Source organism: Anastrepha ludens, chromosome X, assembly GCF_028408465.1.
Source record: "Anastrepha ludens isolate Willacy chromosome X, idAnaLude1.1, whole genome shotgun sequence".
NCBI classification, from domain to species: Eukaryota; Metazoa; Arthropoda; class Insecta; order Diptera; family Tephritidae; genus Anastrepha; species Anastrepha ludens.
This window is the reverse complement of record NC_071503.1, coordinates 86,113,856-86,132,942: the sequence shown is the minus strand read 5'-3', so window position 1 is coordinate 86,132,942 and position 19,087 is coordinate 86,113,856. Positions and strand designations below refer to the sequence as shown.

Below are 19,087 nucleotides of genomic sequence, written 5' to 3'. Positions count from 1 at the left end.
TCAAAATTTGCCATTCTTATTCCAATTAAATCGAGGGCCATTGTCGACGTCAAACAGGCTTTACTACTTATCCTAAATTGTTTTGAAAATCCAATAAATATTACATTCGATAATGAAAAATCGCTTAATTCCCAGACTGTACGGTCCCTTCTTAAGGACCATTTTATCGCAGAAATTTTTACAACTCCGCCTTTCCATAGCGTAACCAATGAGCAAGTAAAAATATTCCATAGCACTAATCCTTCTTGCCACCTCGAAATATAATAGATCTATTCACTTTGTAACCGGATCGAGTTAATTTCTTCCATGCCCACTAATCTTAGAACAGAAATTAAAGCAAAATTAGTAAAAGCTCAGGAAAGTAAGCTGAAAGCCCTAAATAAGGATAAAGTGACACGAATTTTCAAACCAGGGGATAAAGTCTATGTGAAGACTAACAAAAGAATAGGAAATAAGTTTTCTAATGTTTTTATAGAAAAAAACGGTACAAAAGGATTTAGGTTCCACCGTTCTAATAGACAATAGGAAGGTTCATAGAGGTAACCTGAAATAATAAGTCTTTATTTTACGAACTTATCGATTTATCGCAACGTTTTAAAGGACACGGAAAACATACTTCACATATTCCCTCAATCCCATATGAAAAAGATTCTCCAAGCGGACATTGACCAAATTACTGAGACAGTCATCCGAATTTTAAAAACCACCAAAGAAAATGCAATAGATACGGGGAACTTATTTGGATTACTGACAGCTAGGAATAGGGCAGTAATAATGGACTTGGACAATATCATTTACTCTATAGTTTTAGGAAAAATAAACATTGTTGACCCAGTCCTTCTGGACTCAATTCAAACTTCAAAAATATTGATCACTGAATACAGCGTTAACGTTAGCATAAGCGATATGATAAGTAATTCTAAGTTAAGAATTTTGCAAAATGAAGCTTTGATGTATTTTATTATTAAGATCCGAAAAATTAAGGAAATTTGCAGTTTAGTTAGGGTATTTCCAGTGGCACACAACGAAACGACAATATTTTTGGAAACCAACGCAATAGCAGACTGCGGAAGCTCAGCATTTCCCATCACCAATTGCACGGTAGCACCAACTGCTAGTTTTTGTAAAATCAAAGCAGATGCCACATGCGTACAACACATGTTTAATAACCACAAGGCATCGTGTAAAACCGTGTTCAGCCAACTCGATCCAGTAATTGAAGTTGACAGTGGTCTCATCATCATAAATGACCAAACTGTCGAAGTTCGAGAGGCAAACGATTCTTCAGTCACTATAAGTGGTACCTTTCTAATAACCTTTGAAAAAGAAGCCCGCGTAAATGATACAGTATTTGTTAACCACAAGGCGATGGCAAAACTTCACCCTGGAGTCCCTTATCACATGAAAACCCTCACCACCGTGACACATGAAACCCTTTGCGGCAGAGCAGACGATAGCTTAGGAATTCGGCCAAAATGCAAGCGCGTGAACTGCTCACATCAGCGTATTCCCTCGCCTCATGAATCCAAGGTTACCAGTTAACACATGAAAACGCTCACCACCGTGACACATGAAACCCTTTGCTGCAGAGCTGACCATAGCTTAGGAGTTCTACCAAAATGCAACCGCGTGAACTGCTCCTGTCAGTGTATTCGCACGCCTCTTGAATCCAAGCTTACCTGCGGATGCTACAAGCGCAACCTGATCCAAGAATGCCAGCGCGAATGCTACAACAACAACGTAAGCGCAACCTGAACCAACAATGCCAGCGGAAACGTCCACAGCAACAACGTCAGTGCGAGCTACACCAACAGCTACACCGTCGCCGAATTGTGCCAAGAATATAAGTAGGTGAAACTATTTTTAAGTCTTTAGTTGTAATTACCTCTTTAATAAACCAGCAGCGCATAGCGCTTAAAAAATAACTTGGTGTTTTCAATGAGCATATAGTGCTCCATAACCACAGCAATAGTTTGTTTTCAATGAGCACATAGTGCTCCATACCAACAAACTATAATTGGCGCCGAACGTTAAAACAACTCCAACCAAAGTGAAAGAAACTTCAACCAACGTGAAAGAAACAATTTCAACCAACGTTAAAACAACTGCAACCAGAGTGAAAGAAACTTCAACCAACGTTTAAACAAACCAGCCGATGAATATCATGAACCACCTGTCGATGTAAGTACTCAGTGATCAATAATAGAATTAAGAGAATTTTAGAGTTTTAAGTAACTATTGATATTGTGATATTGTAAAACAAAAAAGGGAAACAAATCATAGTTACCGGCCACAGGAAAATGTGCAAATGAATTTAAACTTCTCTATTAAACCTTACAAGAGGTAAAGGGAAAAAGAAGAAAATTTTTAAGAAAAGAATTTGATAATAATAATAATAAAAAAAGGAACAAACATTAACGAATTATTCACTAATTTTAAGTTTAAAGTAACTATTGATATTGTTGTATTTTGTACTCATCCACAAACATTAAAATGAATGAAGAACAGTTACGGATTATGGTAACTGCTGCGGTCACCGCAGCTACAGAACGAACTAGGGCAACATTCGAACGGACAATAAATAAACTGACTGAAAGACTAAGGATTTTAGAAACTCCAGTATCGGTTGAGGAGTATCAAGCAGTGACTATAGACCCATCCATTCGATGCGAGGAGTCACTCGACATTATAAAATCCTTGCCCGAATGCAATAGGGAATTGTCGCGTTATGTTAGTTGGAGGCAAGCCACATTTGCTGCCCTTAAATTATTTGAAAACTATGAGAATAGCTCTAGACATTCTCAGGCGGTAACAATAATAAGGAACAAAATTGTCGGTTCGGCCGATCAAGTTTTGTCATCGTTTAACACAGTTTTAAGGCAATTATCGCGCGTCTAGATTTTACTTACGCGGACAAACGACCGGTCTATTTGGTGGAACAGGACAAGGAAGATTGTTAATTCCCGAGTTCTATGATGAAGTCGAGAAAAAGTTGACCCTCATAATAAATAAAGTTATTATGTTAAATGTAGGGAACGACAGTTTAATAGCATCCTTATGTCAAAAATATAGGCAGGATGCCTTAAGGGTTTTTGTATCCGGGTTGCGAAGGCCAATGAGTGACATTATGTTTTCCTCGCAGCTCAAGGACATGCCTAGTGCCTTAGCATTGGCTCAAGAATTAGAGGCGAATCATGCCAGATATTCTTTTGCAAATTCTTTCTCCAGCAAAAATATAATTGCCCAGAATGGACAAAACGGCGGAAGGACAATTGCTCCTCACCATTCTCCTCACTATAGGCAGGTTAATCGACAGCCTTCACAGAGGGTAGTCCCTATGGATATCGATCCAACTCTCTCTCACTTTAGACAGAGCACAAATCATAACCCAAACTGGAGATCCGAGCAGCACTCTCACAGAATTCGTCAGCCAGACTCTAACCAAAGGCCTATAGCCAACAATAATCAACAGTTTCAGCAAAGAGAAACCACCAAAAGGCAACGCGGGAGCGATAGGCAAAATGCAAAAGATAAATAACATTAGTCAAGTTGACAACTATTGTGATGGTCATTGTGAATATAGTGAGCTTCAACAAGAGGACAAAGTCCCTCTCGCCCTACATTAGTAGGACACTGGGGGGGGAAAACATTAAAGTTTCTAATTGACATCGGTGTGTCGAAAAGTTATGTTAGAAAAATGAATGGACTGAAAGGAGTTAAGAATGTCGCAAACTCTTTCAAGGTCAAATCCATCCATGGTTGCGATGAAATTAAACAAAAATTTACCATAAATATTTTCGGCAAAAATGCCCATAATTTTATCCTTCCATCACTCCAGACGTTTGATGGGATTATCGGTTTTGATTTACTCAAAGAAATTAATTTCATACTTGATATAAAAAAAGGTATGCTCCTATATGGCAAGGAAAAGGAAAATTTACAATATTTTCTCTGCCTTGACGTAATTAATGTTATAACACATAAGGGAAGTAATGAAAGGATTTCGGAGATTTGGGAGAAACACGCGGATGTGTTTGCCAATGCAAACGAAGCACTGACATACAATTGCTACAATAAGGACAGTGGATAACGAGCCGGTTTATTCAAAATCATATCCATATCCAGTGGCAGCTTCGGAATTTGTAAATGAAGATGTAGTAAGTTTATTACGAGATGGCATTATACGCCCATCTCGATCTCCCTACAATAACCCCATATGGATTGTCGATAAAAAAAGGAGTAAATGAAGACGGTAAAAAGAAAAAGCGTATCTGCGTATCATAAAGGTTGTCAAAAAAGTCTTGCGGTATTTTTATTGAATTTTGAATTGTTCATAAAATTGGTTATAATAATGCGATTTAAGTCAAATATGCGCCGTTTTGTTCGATGACGAGTTCCCAACGAGATGCCAACTTCATAATGCCCCTCTTATAGAAGCTCGCTTCCCTATTGTCAAAAAACTCGGAGACTCACAGGACTCTCTTGTGGACAACTTCCGACTACCAAGCTCGTTCGCCATGGACAGAAATAGGTGGTAATCACTTGGTGCGAGATCCGGACTATACGGTGGATGCAAAAGAACCTCCCATCCGAGCTCCCGGAGCTTCTGGCGCGTCACCAAAGATGTGTGTGGCCTGGCGTTGTGCTGATGGAAGACAATTCGGCCTCTGTTGATCAAAGATGGCCTCTTCTGCATGAGTGCTGCATTCAAACGGTCCAGTTGTTGGCAGTACAGGTCCGAATTGAGTGTTTGGCCATAGGGGAGCAGCTCATAGTGGATGATTCCCTGCCAATCCCACCAAACACACAGAAGAACCTTCCTGGCCGTCAATCCAGGCTTGGCCACCGTCTGGGCAGCTTCACCGCTTTTCGACCACGACCGTTTGCGCTTCGCGTTGTCGTAAGTGACCCACTTTTCCTCGCCAGTCACCATCCGCTTCAAAAACGGGTCGATTTTGTTGCGATTCAGAAGCGATTCGCATGCATCCATACGGGCAAAAATGTATTTTTGCGTCAAGTTGTGTGGCACCTATACATCGAGCTTCTTTTGAATCCAAGCTTCTTCAAATGGTTTATAACGGTTTGATGACTCATGCCCAGCTCTTGGCCGATGCTACGGCTGCTACTATGCCGGTCTCTTTCGATCAATTCAGCGATTTTATCGCAATTTTCGCCGACAGGCCTTCCGGACCGTGGCGCATCTTCGATCACCTCTGCACCAGAACGAAAACGTTGAAACCATCGTTGTGCGATGGAAATGGAAACTGTATCGGGTCCATAAACTGCACAAATTTTATTGGCAGCATGAGATGCATTTTTGCCTTTATCGTAGTAGTACTGTAAAATATGCCGTATTTTCTCTTTATTTTGCTCCATGTTTGCGACGCTATAACTCACGGACGACTAAAAGCAAACAACAATTAATCAAATACGTGTTAGCACGTGAAATGAGCTTTCCAAAAAACTCTAGCGTGAACCGATGCGACGAATACAACTAGAACTCCGCGCTTGCAAAGACAAGCTTGCAATACCGCAAGACTTTTTTGACAACCTTTATTAGCAGAAAAGGATAGGGAAAAACCGGCATTTTCTGTAAACAATGGGAAGTATGAGTTTTGTAGACTTCCGTTTGGCTTGAAAAATGCCCCAGGAATTTTTCAAAGGGCGATATACGATATTTCAGAGACGAAATCGGGACTTTATGAAGGAAATATGCGGGTTTCAATGGAAAAATCTAAGATTCTGAGAAGGAGAAGTTGAATTTTTAGGTTTTATTGTTTTGAAAGAAGGCATCAAAACATGCCCCGATAAGGTCAATGATATAATACATTATCAAACTCATAGCACTCTTCGCGGTTTGCGATCGTATTTAGGATTATCAGAATACTATAGAAAATTTTTTAAAGATTATACTTCTATAGTAAAACCCCTCACGAAGTATTTAAGAGGAGAAAATGGCCACATAGGGGCTAATCAACCAAAAAATGTAAAAATTAAATTGGATAACGATGCATTGTTATCTTTTGAGGAAGTAAAAAAGATTTTGTCCTCAGAGAACGTGCTTCTCCTGTATCCTGATCATAATCAACCTTTTGATCTGACAACAGATGCATCAGCACATGCTATTGGGGCAGGGTTTCGCAGGGAGGTAGACCAATTATCATTATTTCGAGAACGTTATCATCTGGGGAAGAGAATTATACAACAAATGAAATAGAACTTTTAACAATTGTGGGCTCTTCAAAAACTTCGAAATTATTCGTTTTTCATTTGGTATCACGCATTTGAATATTCTTAGGGATCACCAACCCTATGCCTTAGCTGTTTCGGATAAGAATCCAAATGCAGAGATAAAGCGTTGGAGAGTATTTGTTAAAGAATTTTCACCGTAAGGTTTTTATGCTGTAGAACATATATAAAGATTCTTCGACGTATAGTGGAGGGTCTTTATCGGAAGTAATATAATTCCAGCAGTCTAAACCCAGTTGAACTCATTCCAGAATCAGAGAGAATACCTCAGCAAAAGTTGCGAAATCAATGATAACAAATCAAATCACATTTAAAACATTGCAGGATATTATGGCGTTGGTTGAGGAATGCATTAATCCTGACGTTGTTAACGCTATTCATTGCGATTTACCGACTCGAGGCAAAATTAAAAATAAAATTTTAAGGAAGTTCCCATCAGTAAAATTTCGTTATACTGCGAAAAGGGTAGATGACATTTTTAACGAGGACCACCAGAATGAAATACTTACGATGGAGCCCACTAGAGGCAGCCACTCTCTTCGGGAAAACTTAAAACAAGTCTTAAATGATTACTATTTTCCAAACATGCAGACAAAGTTAAAAGAAATTACATTTACATTTAATTACAAGTCGAAAGCAGGGAGAGTGGTCCCACTACTGAAACCTGGGAACCCCTCCAACCAAGGGGAATCTTATCGTCCGATAACTCTCCTTTCCCCAGTAGTGAAGACACTTGAAGCCCTCATACTCCACTCTTCACGAAACACCTGGCCCCAGCCCCGCATCAGCACGGCTTCCGACGAGTGCATAGCACCACCACTGCACTCACTGCCATAAACGCCCAAATAAACCGCGGGCTTAACCAAAACCGCCCCTGCGAGAGGACTGTCCTAGTAGCGTTGAACCTGAAGAAGACTTTCGACACAGTCAGCCATTCCACGCTACTAGATGATATTTATCAGTCGACACTCCCGCCAGGGCTGAAGAGGTGGTCGGCAAACTATTTGAGCGGTCGTCATTCGTCAGTGATTTTTCGAGATCAAACATCAAAACAGAGGAAGATAAAGCAAGGTGTACCGCAGGGTCGTGTCCTTTCACCCTTGCTGTTCAACTTCTACATCTCGAAGCTCCCCCAACCACCAGCGGGAGTTTCCCTGGTCTCATACGCTGACGACTGTACGATAATGGCGTCGGGCAATGACATCGATGACCTGTATTCCAAAGTGAACAATTACCTCACCAACCTTTCTCGCTTTTTCACTAAATCCAAGGCGATCCTCTTTACCACCTAGACAAAAGAGGTCAAACTGTCCCTTAAGGTAAATGTCGACGACACACTAATTTCGACGGTAAACAACCCCAAAATCTTGGCTGTAACCTTTGACAGTTTGCTCTCCTTCTCAGCGCACACAACCGCAATTGCCACTAAAGTCCAAAACCGCTACAAGGTCCTCAAATCGCTTGCGGGCAGCACTTGGGGCAAAGACAAAGAACTGTTGCTAAGGACATTTATGGCAATTGGTCGGCCGGTTCTAAACTATGCAGCGCCTGTCTGGTTGCCTGGGACTAGTTACACCCAGTGGACAAAGCTTCAGACATGCCAAAATACTGCCATTCGGACAGCGACCGGTTGCCTCCTGATGTCACCGGTTCAACACCTACACAACGAGGTACAAATGCTTCCAGTAATGGAGCATAACAAACTGCTCAGCAAGCAGTTCCTGCTGCAGACACCTGCTTGAGCCTGAGCCGCCACCCAGGCACGTCAGGAGACATCTCTTAGATTACGCTGACGAAATTCAGGACAAAATTGATCGAAATCTACTGGACCTGAGAGTATTTAGACAGTCAATAAACGACATTCACCGGGAGACAGTCACCACCTTCTTAAGCTCCTGTCCTGTGAATGCCGTAATCGGAGTCCAACCACCACCTACAGTAGATGAAGAGCTCCAGCTTCCTCGTGAGACACATGTAACACTGGCACAGTTACGTTCTCGATATTGTAGCAAGTTAAACTCCTACCTATCCAGAATCGACCCCGACATACCAAACATATGTCCGGCATGTGAAGGCACCCCGCACGACACAAACCACCTTTTCACATGCCCCCTAAAACCGACTCATCTAACACCCCTCTCCCTCTGGACCCATCCCGTCGAAACAGCATGTTTCCTGGGCCTACCCCTAGATGAGCTAGACGAAGATGACAGGTGATATACCCGACACTGGCGGGGCTACTATTAATGTTAACAAACAAACAAAACCTCTGTACTCTCTCACCATGGAGAAATGATGAATGTGGATATTATCTATTCCACTGATAGACATAATTTTATAGCTTGTGTAGACAAATTCTCAAAATTTGCCATTGTTATTCCAATTAAATCCAGGCTCATTGTCGACGTCAAACAGGTTTTACTACTTAATTGTTTTAAAAATCCGAAAAATATTAAATTCAATAATGAAAAATCGCTTAATTCCCAGAGGGTAAGGTCCCTTCTTAAGGACCATTTTGACACAGAAATTTTTACAACACTCTTACGAAAATTGTTAGATGCACTGAAATAGAATATGCTATAAATGACACTGACGAAGTAATCCTTGTTGCCACTTCGAAATATAATAGATATATTCACTCTTTAACCGGATGGAAATCGATCGAGTTAATTTCTTTCATGCCCACCATCTTAGAACAGAAATTAAAGCAAAATTAATAAAATCAAGAAAAAAGACATAATATGGATAAAATGACGCAAATTTTCAATCCAGGGAAAAAGTCTATTTGAAGACTCACAAAAGAATAGGAAATAAGTTTTCTAAAGTATTTATAGAAAAAACGGTACAAAGGATATAAGCTCCGACGTTCTAATAGACAATAGGAAGACTCATAAATGCCACCTGAATACAAATTTTTGTTTAGTTTTTTCTTTTCTTTACAGATTTTTAATATTACCGTTAAGTCAGGGATTGGATAGCAAAATAACTGATTTTTCAAAATCCAATTATAGGTATATCAACAACAGACGGAAAAGTTGTAATTTGGAAAAGTCATGACTATATGACGCACTGTACGAACTTATCGATTTCATGCAACGGACACGGAAAACATACTTCACATGTTCCCTCTATCTCATATGAAAAATATTCTCCAAGCGGACATTGACCAGATTATCAGACTAATGGGTACTCTCCAAATTCATTGTTCAAGTTATTTCTGGCAACACTATGCGTGTCATCTGTCATTACTCATCTACTGTTTCTAATTTTTTTTATTCTTCCTGTTTCTGTGACCGCATTAATATCGACTTGTAAATTTCCAAATTAAATTAATCAAATATATCAACTGCAATCTCAATAGGTTATGGGCCCAGTTACCCAAAATAATTCTGCTGATATAATTTCAATTGCGCGTACTGAGTAAAACCGACGAAAAGGCGATTCCAAAAGAAGATTCCAAAAGAAGAAATTATCCAACAGACACGTGGATCGACTATTGATACTGCATCTAAGATGGCTGTGAATTTAGTATCTAGCTCATCCAGAATTGAGCTTTTGTCCAAGGAGAACTTTGACACTTGGAGTATGCAGGTGGAGGCGTTGCTGATTAAAAATGACTTGTGGGAGTATGTCAGTGGTACGTGTGCTATGCCAACAGAGTGTGATGTTGCCGCTAAAGCCTTGTGGTTGAAAAACGATAAAAAGGCTAAGGCAGATTTAGTTCTTTCAATTCAACCATCAGAATTGAAGCAAGTTCGTGGCTGCGACTCTTCGCGGGACGTGTGGCTCAAATTAGAGTCAATTTATGCATCAAAAGGACCGGCGCGCAAAGCAACTCTTTTGAAACAGCTAATGCTACACAAATTAGATGAGGGCGGTAATGTTAAAGAGCATATTGCTACGTTCTTCGATGCAGTTGACAAGTTGGAAAGCATGTGTGTACCAATAAATGGCGATTTATTATCAATTATGCTGCTGTATAGTTTGCCATCGTCGTACGAAAACTTTCGTTGTGCTATTGAGTCAAGAGACGAACTACCCAAGGCTGATATATTGAAGGTAAAAATTATTGAAGAGAGCGAGGCACGTAAACAAGCTTCGGGAAGTGCGGTTATTGCAATGGCCGCTGGGGAGCGTATGCATGCTCATAAGAAATTTACAAAGTGTAAAGATAAGTTCACTCCTAAGCACAACTTTAAATGTTTTAAGTGTGGTGTCTTTGGGCACAAGGCAAGTGCTTGTAAAGCACGAAAAGGTGATAGTGCGAATCGCGGAAAACAACAAGATCAAGAAGTAAACGAATCGTATGCAGCTTGTTATACTGCTGCTGAGCACACTTGGAGAAGTGAGCATAGTTTCAGGTCGAAACATAATTGGATTCTTGACAGTGGATGTACGGCGCATTTATGTGGCGATATTTCAAATTTTTCGTCTATTGACAAATCAACAAAGGTTAAACTGAATCTCGCTAGTCAAGCTTGTGCAGAAGTCAAAGGCAAGGGTAAAGTTAAGCTGGCAGTTGCTGGTTGTGGTGGCGAACAACTCATTGAGTTCAACAATACATTATTTGTGCCGGACTTGCGCACAAACTTGATATCTGTTGCAAAGATCACCAACAAAGGGCATACAGTAACATTTGTCAAGAATGGAGCATATGTTAGTGATGAGAATGGAAAAACAATTTTAGTCGCTGATCGTAAAGGTGATTTGTTCTTTGTACGTGAAGGCAACGAATGCGCGATTGCTGAAGTCAGATGCTCTGAGTTATTTAAATGGCATTGTCGTCTAGGTCATCTTAACTCCAAAGACTTAGTAAGATTAGTTAGTCAGGGGGCACTTCCTAAAATGGATGTTAGCGAGAGTAGAGAACTTTCAAACTGTGAAACTTGTTTGAAGAGCAAAATGACGGCTTTATCGTTTGATAAAAGCCGTGAGCATTGCAAAGAATTGCTAAAGATCGTGCACTCCGACGTCGTTGGCCCTTTGAGGGAAGAATCAATTGGCCGTGCCAGGTACTTCGTCACGTTTATAGATGACAGTTCACGTTGGTGTGAAGTTTATTTCTTACGGCAAAAATCAGACGTTTTCACCGCTTTCAAACTTTATCAAACTTGTATCGAGAGGCAGACAGGACAGAAAATAAAGTGTCTACAATCAGACAATGGTCGTGAGTACTGCAATAACATTTTTGATCAGTATCTTTCAGATAACGGTATTTTGAGGAGACTAAGTATTCCCAATACTCCTGAGCAGAATGGGCTCGCCGAAAGGATGAATCGGACATTATTGGACATGTCTAGGTGTCTTTTATCACAATCTGGCTTAGGGAAGTCATTTTGGGCGGAAGCTGTTGCAACCTCTGCATACATTCGCAACAGGTGCCCATCGAGTAGTATAAATTGGAAAACACCCTACGAAAAGTTAAATGGCGACCAACCACTGCTTAATCACATGAAAGTATTTGGATCAAAAGTAATGGTGCTCGATAAGAATCCAGGTAAAAATAAACTTGCTCCTAGAGCCATAGAAGGTATATTTGTAGGATACCCACGAGACAGAAAGGGTTATCGTATATGGGTCCCCAATACTCATCAAATAATCTATGCTCGAGATGTTAAATTTTTAGAGATGAATCTACCACGGTCACCACATACGGTGGTTGTTGATGAGTTGTTGTTGTCTGACAAAGAAGAAAACGTCGATAATGATGAGCGAGGGATCGTTGAATTTTCTCCTCCGAAGATGCAGGGAGATAATTCAGCAAATACTGAAGGTGATTTTGTGAAAAATGTTGCCCCTGTGAATGATATTAAACAGGTTTGGAAATAGGGCACCTGGAAGACCACGACTCCTCCGCGGGTATAGAGGGCGTCCGCGAAAGTTATTCCATTCTCGAAATTTAGAAGAAGCCTCACAAGATTCCGATCCTCCAGATGTTCAGGCTGACGAACTTAGTGATGACGTATTTACTGGAATAGCCGAAATTGAAACTCGAAGTGCTTTGAAAGGTCCCGATCGTGATGAATGGAAAGATGCTATTGAGAGTGAAGTTATTAGTATTCTTAAAAATGACACCTTTAAGATCGTGAAGACCGGCGATAACAAAAACATTATTGGCTGTCGATTTGTGCTTACTAACAAGTATGGAAACGAAGGAAAAATTGAGCGGCGTAAAGCACGACTTGTAGCTAAGGGTTATAGTCAAAAATACCGTGTGAATTACAATGAGACGTTTGCTCCTGTTGCGAGGTTGGAGACAGTCCGACTGATGTTGGCATTGGCCATTCATTTTAACTTTAAAATTTGGCAATTTGATGTCGTTACAGCTTATCTCAATGGCCCTTTAGATGAAGACGTATTCATGAAGGTTCCAGACATGTTACCTGAGATACTGAAGCGTATTGTGTCAAAACGGAGCGATAATTGTCCTATTAGTATATGTGCTGGAAATATGCTCACAAATTTACATAATGGTGGTAACGCGTGTAAGCTTAATAAGGCTTTATATGGCCTCAAGCAATCTGGTCGCCAGTGGTATATTAAACTTCGAACAAAGCTATCTGAAATGGGATTGGAGCCATTGAAAAATGAACCCTGTTTGTTTTCTGGTATAATCTGTGATGAGTTTTGCTTGTTATTGGTGTACGTCGACGATTTATTAGTTTCAGCGAAAAGTTTGAAATGCATTGAATACGTAAAGGAGCAGCTCTTGCAGGAATTTGAGATCAAAGATATGGGTCAAGCGAAATATTGTTTGGGACTTGAAATAAGTCAATCTGCAGATTATATCACTTTGCGACAAACAGGTTATGTAATGAATTTGTTGAAGCAATATGGTATGGAAGATTGCAATCCTGTAATGACGCCATCCGAAGTGAATGTTAAGTTTCCAGATTCGAAAAAGCTGTCTGAAGTAAATCATTATAGAGAATTAATTGGAAGTTTGATGTATTTGTCAGTGGCAATGAGACCTGACATAGCTAATACTGTATTGCGTTTAGCACAGTATGTAACTAACCCATCTATATGCCACTGGTTGGCTGCGAAGAGAGTTCTGAGATATCTTGCTGGCTCGGCACATAGGGGATTAGTGTTTCGTAAGACGAATGACCCACTGATTGGCTACGCGGATGCTGATTGGGGAGGTTGTACCGTAGATCGTCGTTCATATACGGGCTACGTATTTTTAATTAGCGGCGCTGCGATTACCTGGAAGTCGCAAAAGCAGCGCATGGTCGCACTATCATCAACGGAAGCGGAGTATATTAGCTTGGCAGAAGCAGCGAAAGAAGCAATCTATTTACGAAGTATGTTAACTTTTTGTTTGTTAAATTTTTGTTGATAATAAAGGAGCTCAATGTTTGGCTGGTGATCCTGTTTTTCATGCTCGCACGAAGCACATCGACATTAAACATCATTTCATTCGTGAAACAGTCGCCGCTGGCCATTTGAAGCTACAACACATATCAACGCAAAATATGGTTCCAGATGTTATGACAAAATCACTCTCAAAAGTTAATCACGAAAGATGTCGTACTGGACTTGGTTTAACTACTTAGATGATCCGCATATTGAGAGGGCGTTCAAGTTATTTCTGGCAACACTATGCGTGTCATCTGTCATTACTCATCTACTGTTTCTAATTTTTTTTATTCTTCCTGTTTCTGTGACCGCATTAATATCGACTTGTAAATTTCCAAATTAAATTAATCAAATATATCAACTGCAATCTCAATATTCATCATGCCCGAAGTATAAACGTAATAGGCATGGCACTCAAGTACATTGCCGGAACCTCAGACTTTGACGACTTTAATGAGGTAAAATACAGGGAGAGGACGCTTATTGAATCTAATGAACGAAAATTCTCTATCAACACACAAACACAATTATCATATAAATAAACCAAGTTACTGAGACAGTGAACCGAATTTTAAAAACCACCAAAGAAAGTGCATTAGATGCAGGGAACTTATTTGGATTAGTGTTAGCTAAGAAGAGAGCAGTAATAACGGACTTTGACATTATCATTAACTTATAGTTTTAGGAAAAATAAATATTGTTAACCCAGTCCTTCTTGATTCGAATGAAATTTCAAAAATATTGATCATTAAGTACAGCGTTAACGTTAGCATAAGCTATTTTAATACGTAATTCTAAGGTAAAAATTTTACAAAATGAAGATTTGATTTACTATATCATTACGTTTCCAAAAATTAAGGAAATTTGCAGTTTAGTTAGGATAATTACAGTGGCACATAACGAAACGACAATATTTTTGGAAATAAACGTACATAGTTGCAGACTGTCTATTTCTCATCTTCTTAAATGATCAAACTGTCGAAGTTTGAGAGGCAAACGATTCTTCGGTTACTATAAGTGGTACTTTTCTAACAACCTTCTAAAAAGAAGTCCGCACAAATGCCTTTTTTACGTAAAGTCAATCTTAAAAATCTTGGGTATATCGAAAAATTGCATGAGGCAATTCCAACACAGTCGACTCAATCAATAGTGACATTGCACTATAGGCCAAATGACTACTTTTTCTGTGCAAAATTAATTACAGCTAGGAAATCATGATATTCAAACCAAAACTAGTCAGCGATTCACAAGTAAGAATAAATCTTAAAAAAAAGGAATTTAACCCATTAACGACAATAAATTAAAATGAACCCTTTTGCAACAATTCATGTTAAAGTGACAATTCATTTTTTTTTTTATTATGGAAAACATTTTTAATTATTTAAATCTGATTCATTCTCTAAATTCAAATTAAATATGTCACCTTCACTTCCATTAAGTTTCCGGCACATATCACAATCCATAAAACTTTCCAAAGTATAAACAATTTTACTTATTTAAGCAAAATCAGCAATTTTATTTAAAGCGAAATTATACCAATGTAATTTAGCAAAAAAGAAAAACTGAATTGTGAAAAATTTAAATAAACTAAAAGTCAGTCTGTTTCTCGATCTCGACTTTTTCGGTTTTAATTGTTGTATCGACTTTTTTTAAAATAACTAAACGCAAATTAGTTATAAAATTCGCGCTTAGAAGACATATTTACGTACATATATGGGTGCATAAGAAGTGTGTTCAAAAAGTATGGCGATTTTTTTTTTTTCAAAAATTATTTATTTATTAATTAGCATCTATTTTGTCCCCTTCAAAGTAATCCCCATGAGATATATGCACTTGTGCCAACGTTTTTTCCAATCTTCGAAGCATTTAAAAACATATTTTTTTTATCTCGTTCAACTCCTCCTTCGATGCCGTCTTTATCTCGTCAATCGTCCTTTCATGATCCTCTTCAGTTTCGGAAATAAGAAAAAGTCACAGGGGACCAGATCTGGGGAATAGGGGGGCTGTGCACAGGCAAGGATGTGTGAGCAGGGGCGTTTTCGTGATGCGAGAGCCAATTTTAGTTCTTCCACAAATCCGGGCGTTTCTGGCGGATTGTTTCGCGCAAATTGCGCATAACTTGCGGGTTATATTCCTTATTGACCGTTTTACCCTGTGGCAAGAACTCATGATGAACATCACCCCTGCAACCAAAGAAAACGGTAAGCAAAACTTTTACAGCCTCCATTGAGATGATTGAGCTTTGGTTTCCACATCTAAACCATAAACCCACGATTCGTCACCAGTTATGACCCTCTGGAGCAAATTTGGGTCGTCGCGGACAGAGTCCAACATCTCATTAGGAATGTTCATGCGATGCTGCTTTTGGTCGAAATTGACCAGTTTTGGCACGAATTTTGCGGCGACCCGTCTCATGCTCAAATCATTGAAACAAATCGAATGGAATCTCTAACGGTGATTCGACGATTGGCCAATACCATTTTCTTCACTTCATCAATTTTTTCGTCTGTTGTTGAAGTGCTCTTGCGTCCGGCACGCTTTTCGTCGTTCACATTTTCTCGGCCTTCTGAGAACATTTTGTACCACCGATAGACGTTGCTTTGATCCAAAGTAGCTTCTCCGTATGACACAGTCAACATTCGGAATGCATACGCGCACTTAATTTCGTTTTTCACACAAAATTTGATACAGGTTCTTTGCTCCATCTTTTTGAATAGGTAAAAATCGAAGACGAGCCGAAACACGTGCAAGCAAAGCAGCTGTCAACAATTAACTGAATTTTCAAAATGGCCGAACTCGTCGACATGAGAGAGAGACATGAGTACCAACATATCGCCACAAAAAAATCGAAATTCGAATATGCGTAACCTGCGAAAATTCAAAGTTCGCAATACTTTTTGAACACATCTCATACATATGATACATATTAGTGGTACTCATGTAATGTTGCAAACATATGGCATTTATTGCAAACTTCGCAAGGTGGCAAAGTCGCAAATCAGCTGTTCATTTTTACATGCAATTAGGTTTGCGATATAATGGCAACTTTGCTAGACTATTTTCAGTGGCATTCGTGGCAATTAGTCGCAAATAATTATCAGCTGTTAAGCATAAACGCGCGATTCGCTATTTGTAAGTAGAGTAATATTATTTTGTTAATATTTAAAAATCAATTGGTTTATTTATATATTTATAGAAAAAACGATTACGCATTAATGGCACTTTTCGGTGGAGTGAACAGCAAACCAGAGATTTACTTACGATTGTCTTTGACAATGTGAAGGCTAATCCGGAACAATTTGAGGTAATGCTCTTACATTTTCCATTACTAGCTTGTTTACATTTTACAAACTTATTTTAGAAACCAACTGCTCAAAAATTTTATGATCGCATTGAGCAAAATTCGCCAAATTTATGCACAATTAAATGGGATAATATGCGCACTAAAATGAGACACCTTAAAACAAGTTTTTTGGACGCGGTCAAGTGGAAAAGCCAAACGGGCGCAGGATTGCTTGAGAATGTAGAAGAATACATCAAAAAGACTTGTCTATTTTATGATGACCTACACGCAATTTTTGCACGGCGCATCAATATCCAGCCATCAGCAATCTATCAGTCTTCAAAACCAGTGTTGTCCTTGGAGAATAATGAAGAGGAAGTGTTATTAGAAATTGATTCCGAAACATCTACGAGTTTGCCTGAAAGTCCATTAATGAGTCCATCTGTTTTAATTTCTCCAACATTTCCTGAGGATCTAGTCAGTCCGCCTTGTTCATTGGCATCAGATATTCGCACACAAAACAATACAACGACAACAAAAAGAAATTTGAAGAGAGTTCGAGCCCATTTGCTCTATTATTTGAAATTCAAAAGAAAAAGGTGGACTTAGAAACACAAAAACTGGAATTTGAAAGAGAAAAAGAGGAAAATAAATTTAAATTGCAGAAAATACTACTGGAGAAAGAAGAGAGAGCCGAGATGGAAAAATTAAGATTGGAACACGAAAGATTGAAAAATGTTAATAATTAATAAGCTGCCAAAATGTGTTTGTAATATAAATAAATTAGCACAGCTCAAACTAAAAAGTTTAAAAGCAATTAAAATAATACGAATTTATTTATTGATTGTTTGCATATTCTAACATTTCACAAATTGTTCGTCGCACTGCCTCTCCCTCATTAGTTCGTGCACTAGGTAATGTCTCATTAATATCGTGCTCCGATTCCTCAAGTTGGTAATCGAAATGATCATCTTGTTGAAGTATAAGATTGTGTAACAATGCGCAACAGAGAATCCACTTGTTCACTTTTTTCATGCCATTTGCATCTTTAATTTGAATTCTTAAACTGCCAAACCTTTCCTTCAGCATACCGAAACAGTGTTCAATTCGTATTCTATAACAACTGAATGTTTTGTTAAAAAAAGTCCTTCGACTCGGTGTCAGTTCTCTGGAATTTTCCCTAAATGGCGTTATAACTGTACGAAACAGTTTATAGGCGCTGTCACCTGCAATCCAATCCATTTAAAATAACATCGAACGTTTTCCAAGTCACACGTGTAATCTTCTTGAATCTGCTTTCATCAAGTTCCCATAAAACTTCCTTTAAAAATACCTTACATTTAGGCACGCTATTTTGGATAAATGGTACACTGTATCTGCATTCTACACCTAGGGCCAACACAATTGAAAGTTCCTCCAATATTTCATCTTCTTTGTTTTTTTTCTCTTCTACCAAAAAAATAAAAGTTAGTCATATGAAATAAAATATAATCTAGTTTAAATTCATACCTTCGTCCTCACAAAAGAATTCCAGAATCATCAAATCATTTAGCGCTGTTACTTCTAATAATTTTAGAAGTTTTTGCTTTTCACTTGTTCTCGGCATTTTAATTTTTACTTTTGGCAAATAAAAAACAGTTAACTTATAAAAGTATTGCCAGTGGAACGCTCATTAAACAGTAGTGGCAACTTTGCAACTTTGCGATTATTACTTAGATGCCACATTAAATGAGTACCACTATTATGTCTATACATATATACAGGGTGAAGAATATGAAGTGTTACCAACTTCACACTGCTCATATCTGAGAACATTTTGTGCCACCGATAAACGTTGTTTTGATCCAAAGTAGCTTCTCCGTATGACACAGTCAACATTCGGAATGCATACGCGCACTTAATATCGTTTTTCACACAAAATTTGATACAGGTTCTTTGCTCCATCTTTTTGAATAGGTAAAAATCGAAGACAAGCCGAAACACGTGCAAGCAAAGCAGCTGTCAACAATTAACTGAATATTCAAAATGGCCGAACTCGTCGACATGAGAGAGAGACATGAGTACCAACATATCGCCACAAAAAAATCGAAATTCGAATATGCGTAACCTGCGAAAATTCAAAGTTCGCAATACTTTTTGAACACACCACTTACATATGATACATATTATGTCTATACATATATACAGGTAGAA

At 38.8% G+C, this 19,087-nt stretch overlaps 1 protein-coding gene across 1 annotated transcript; it reads right to left on the bottom strand.

Annotated features, from left to right (window-relative positions):
- Positions 1–18,116: 18,116 nt before the first annotated feature.
- On the bottom strand, positions 18,117–18,504 carry LOC128869203 (uncharacterized). The gene is made up of 2 exons (XM_054111723.1): positions 18,404–18,504; positions 18,117–18,343 (listed from the first exon to the last, which is right to left on the bottom strand). Exons 1-2 carry the CDS (start codon positions 18,498–18,500, stop codon positions 18,117–18,119), a joined length of 324 nt encoding a protein of 107 aa, XP_053967698.1. The 5' UTR covers positions 18,501–18,504.
- Positions 18,505–19,087: the final 583 nt, after the last annotated feature.

Coding starts and splice junctions, on each gene's coding strand:
- LOC128869203 (XM_054111723.1), bottom strand. CDS start 18,500: ATGCCGAGAACAAGTGAAAAGCAAAAACTTCTAAAATTATTAGAAGTA. Junction 18,344..18,403: donor ATTCTTTTGTGAGGACGAAG/GTATGAATTTAA, acceptor TTTTTTTGGTAG/AAGAGAAAAAAAACAAAGAA.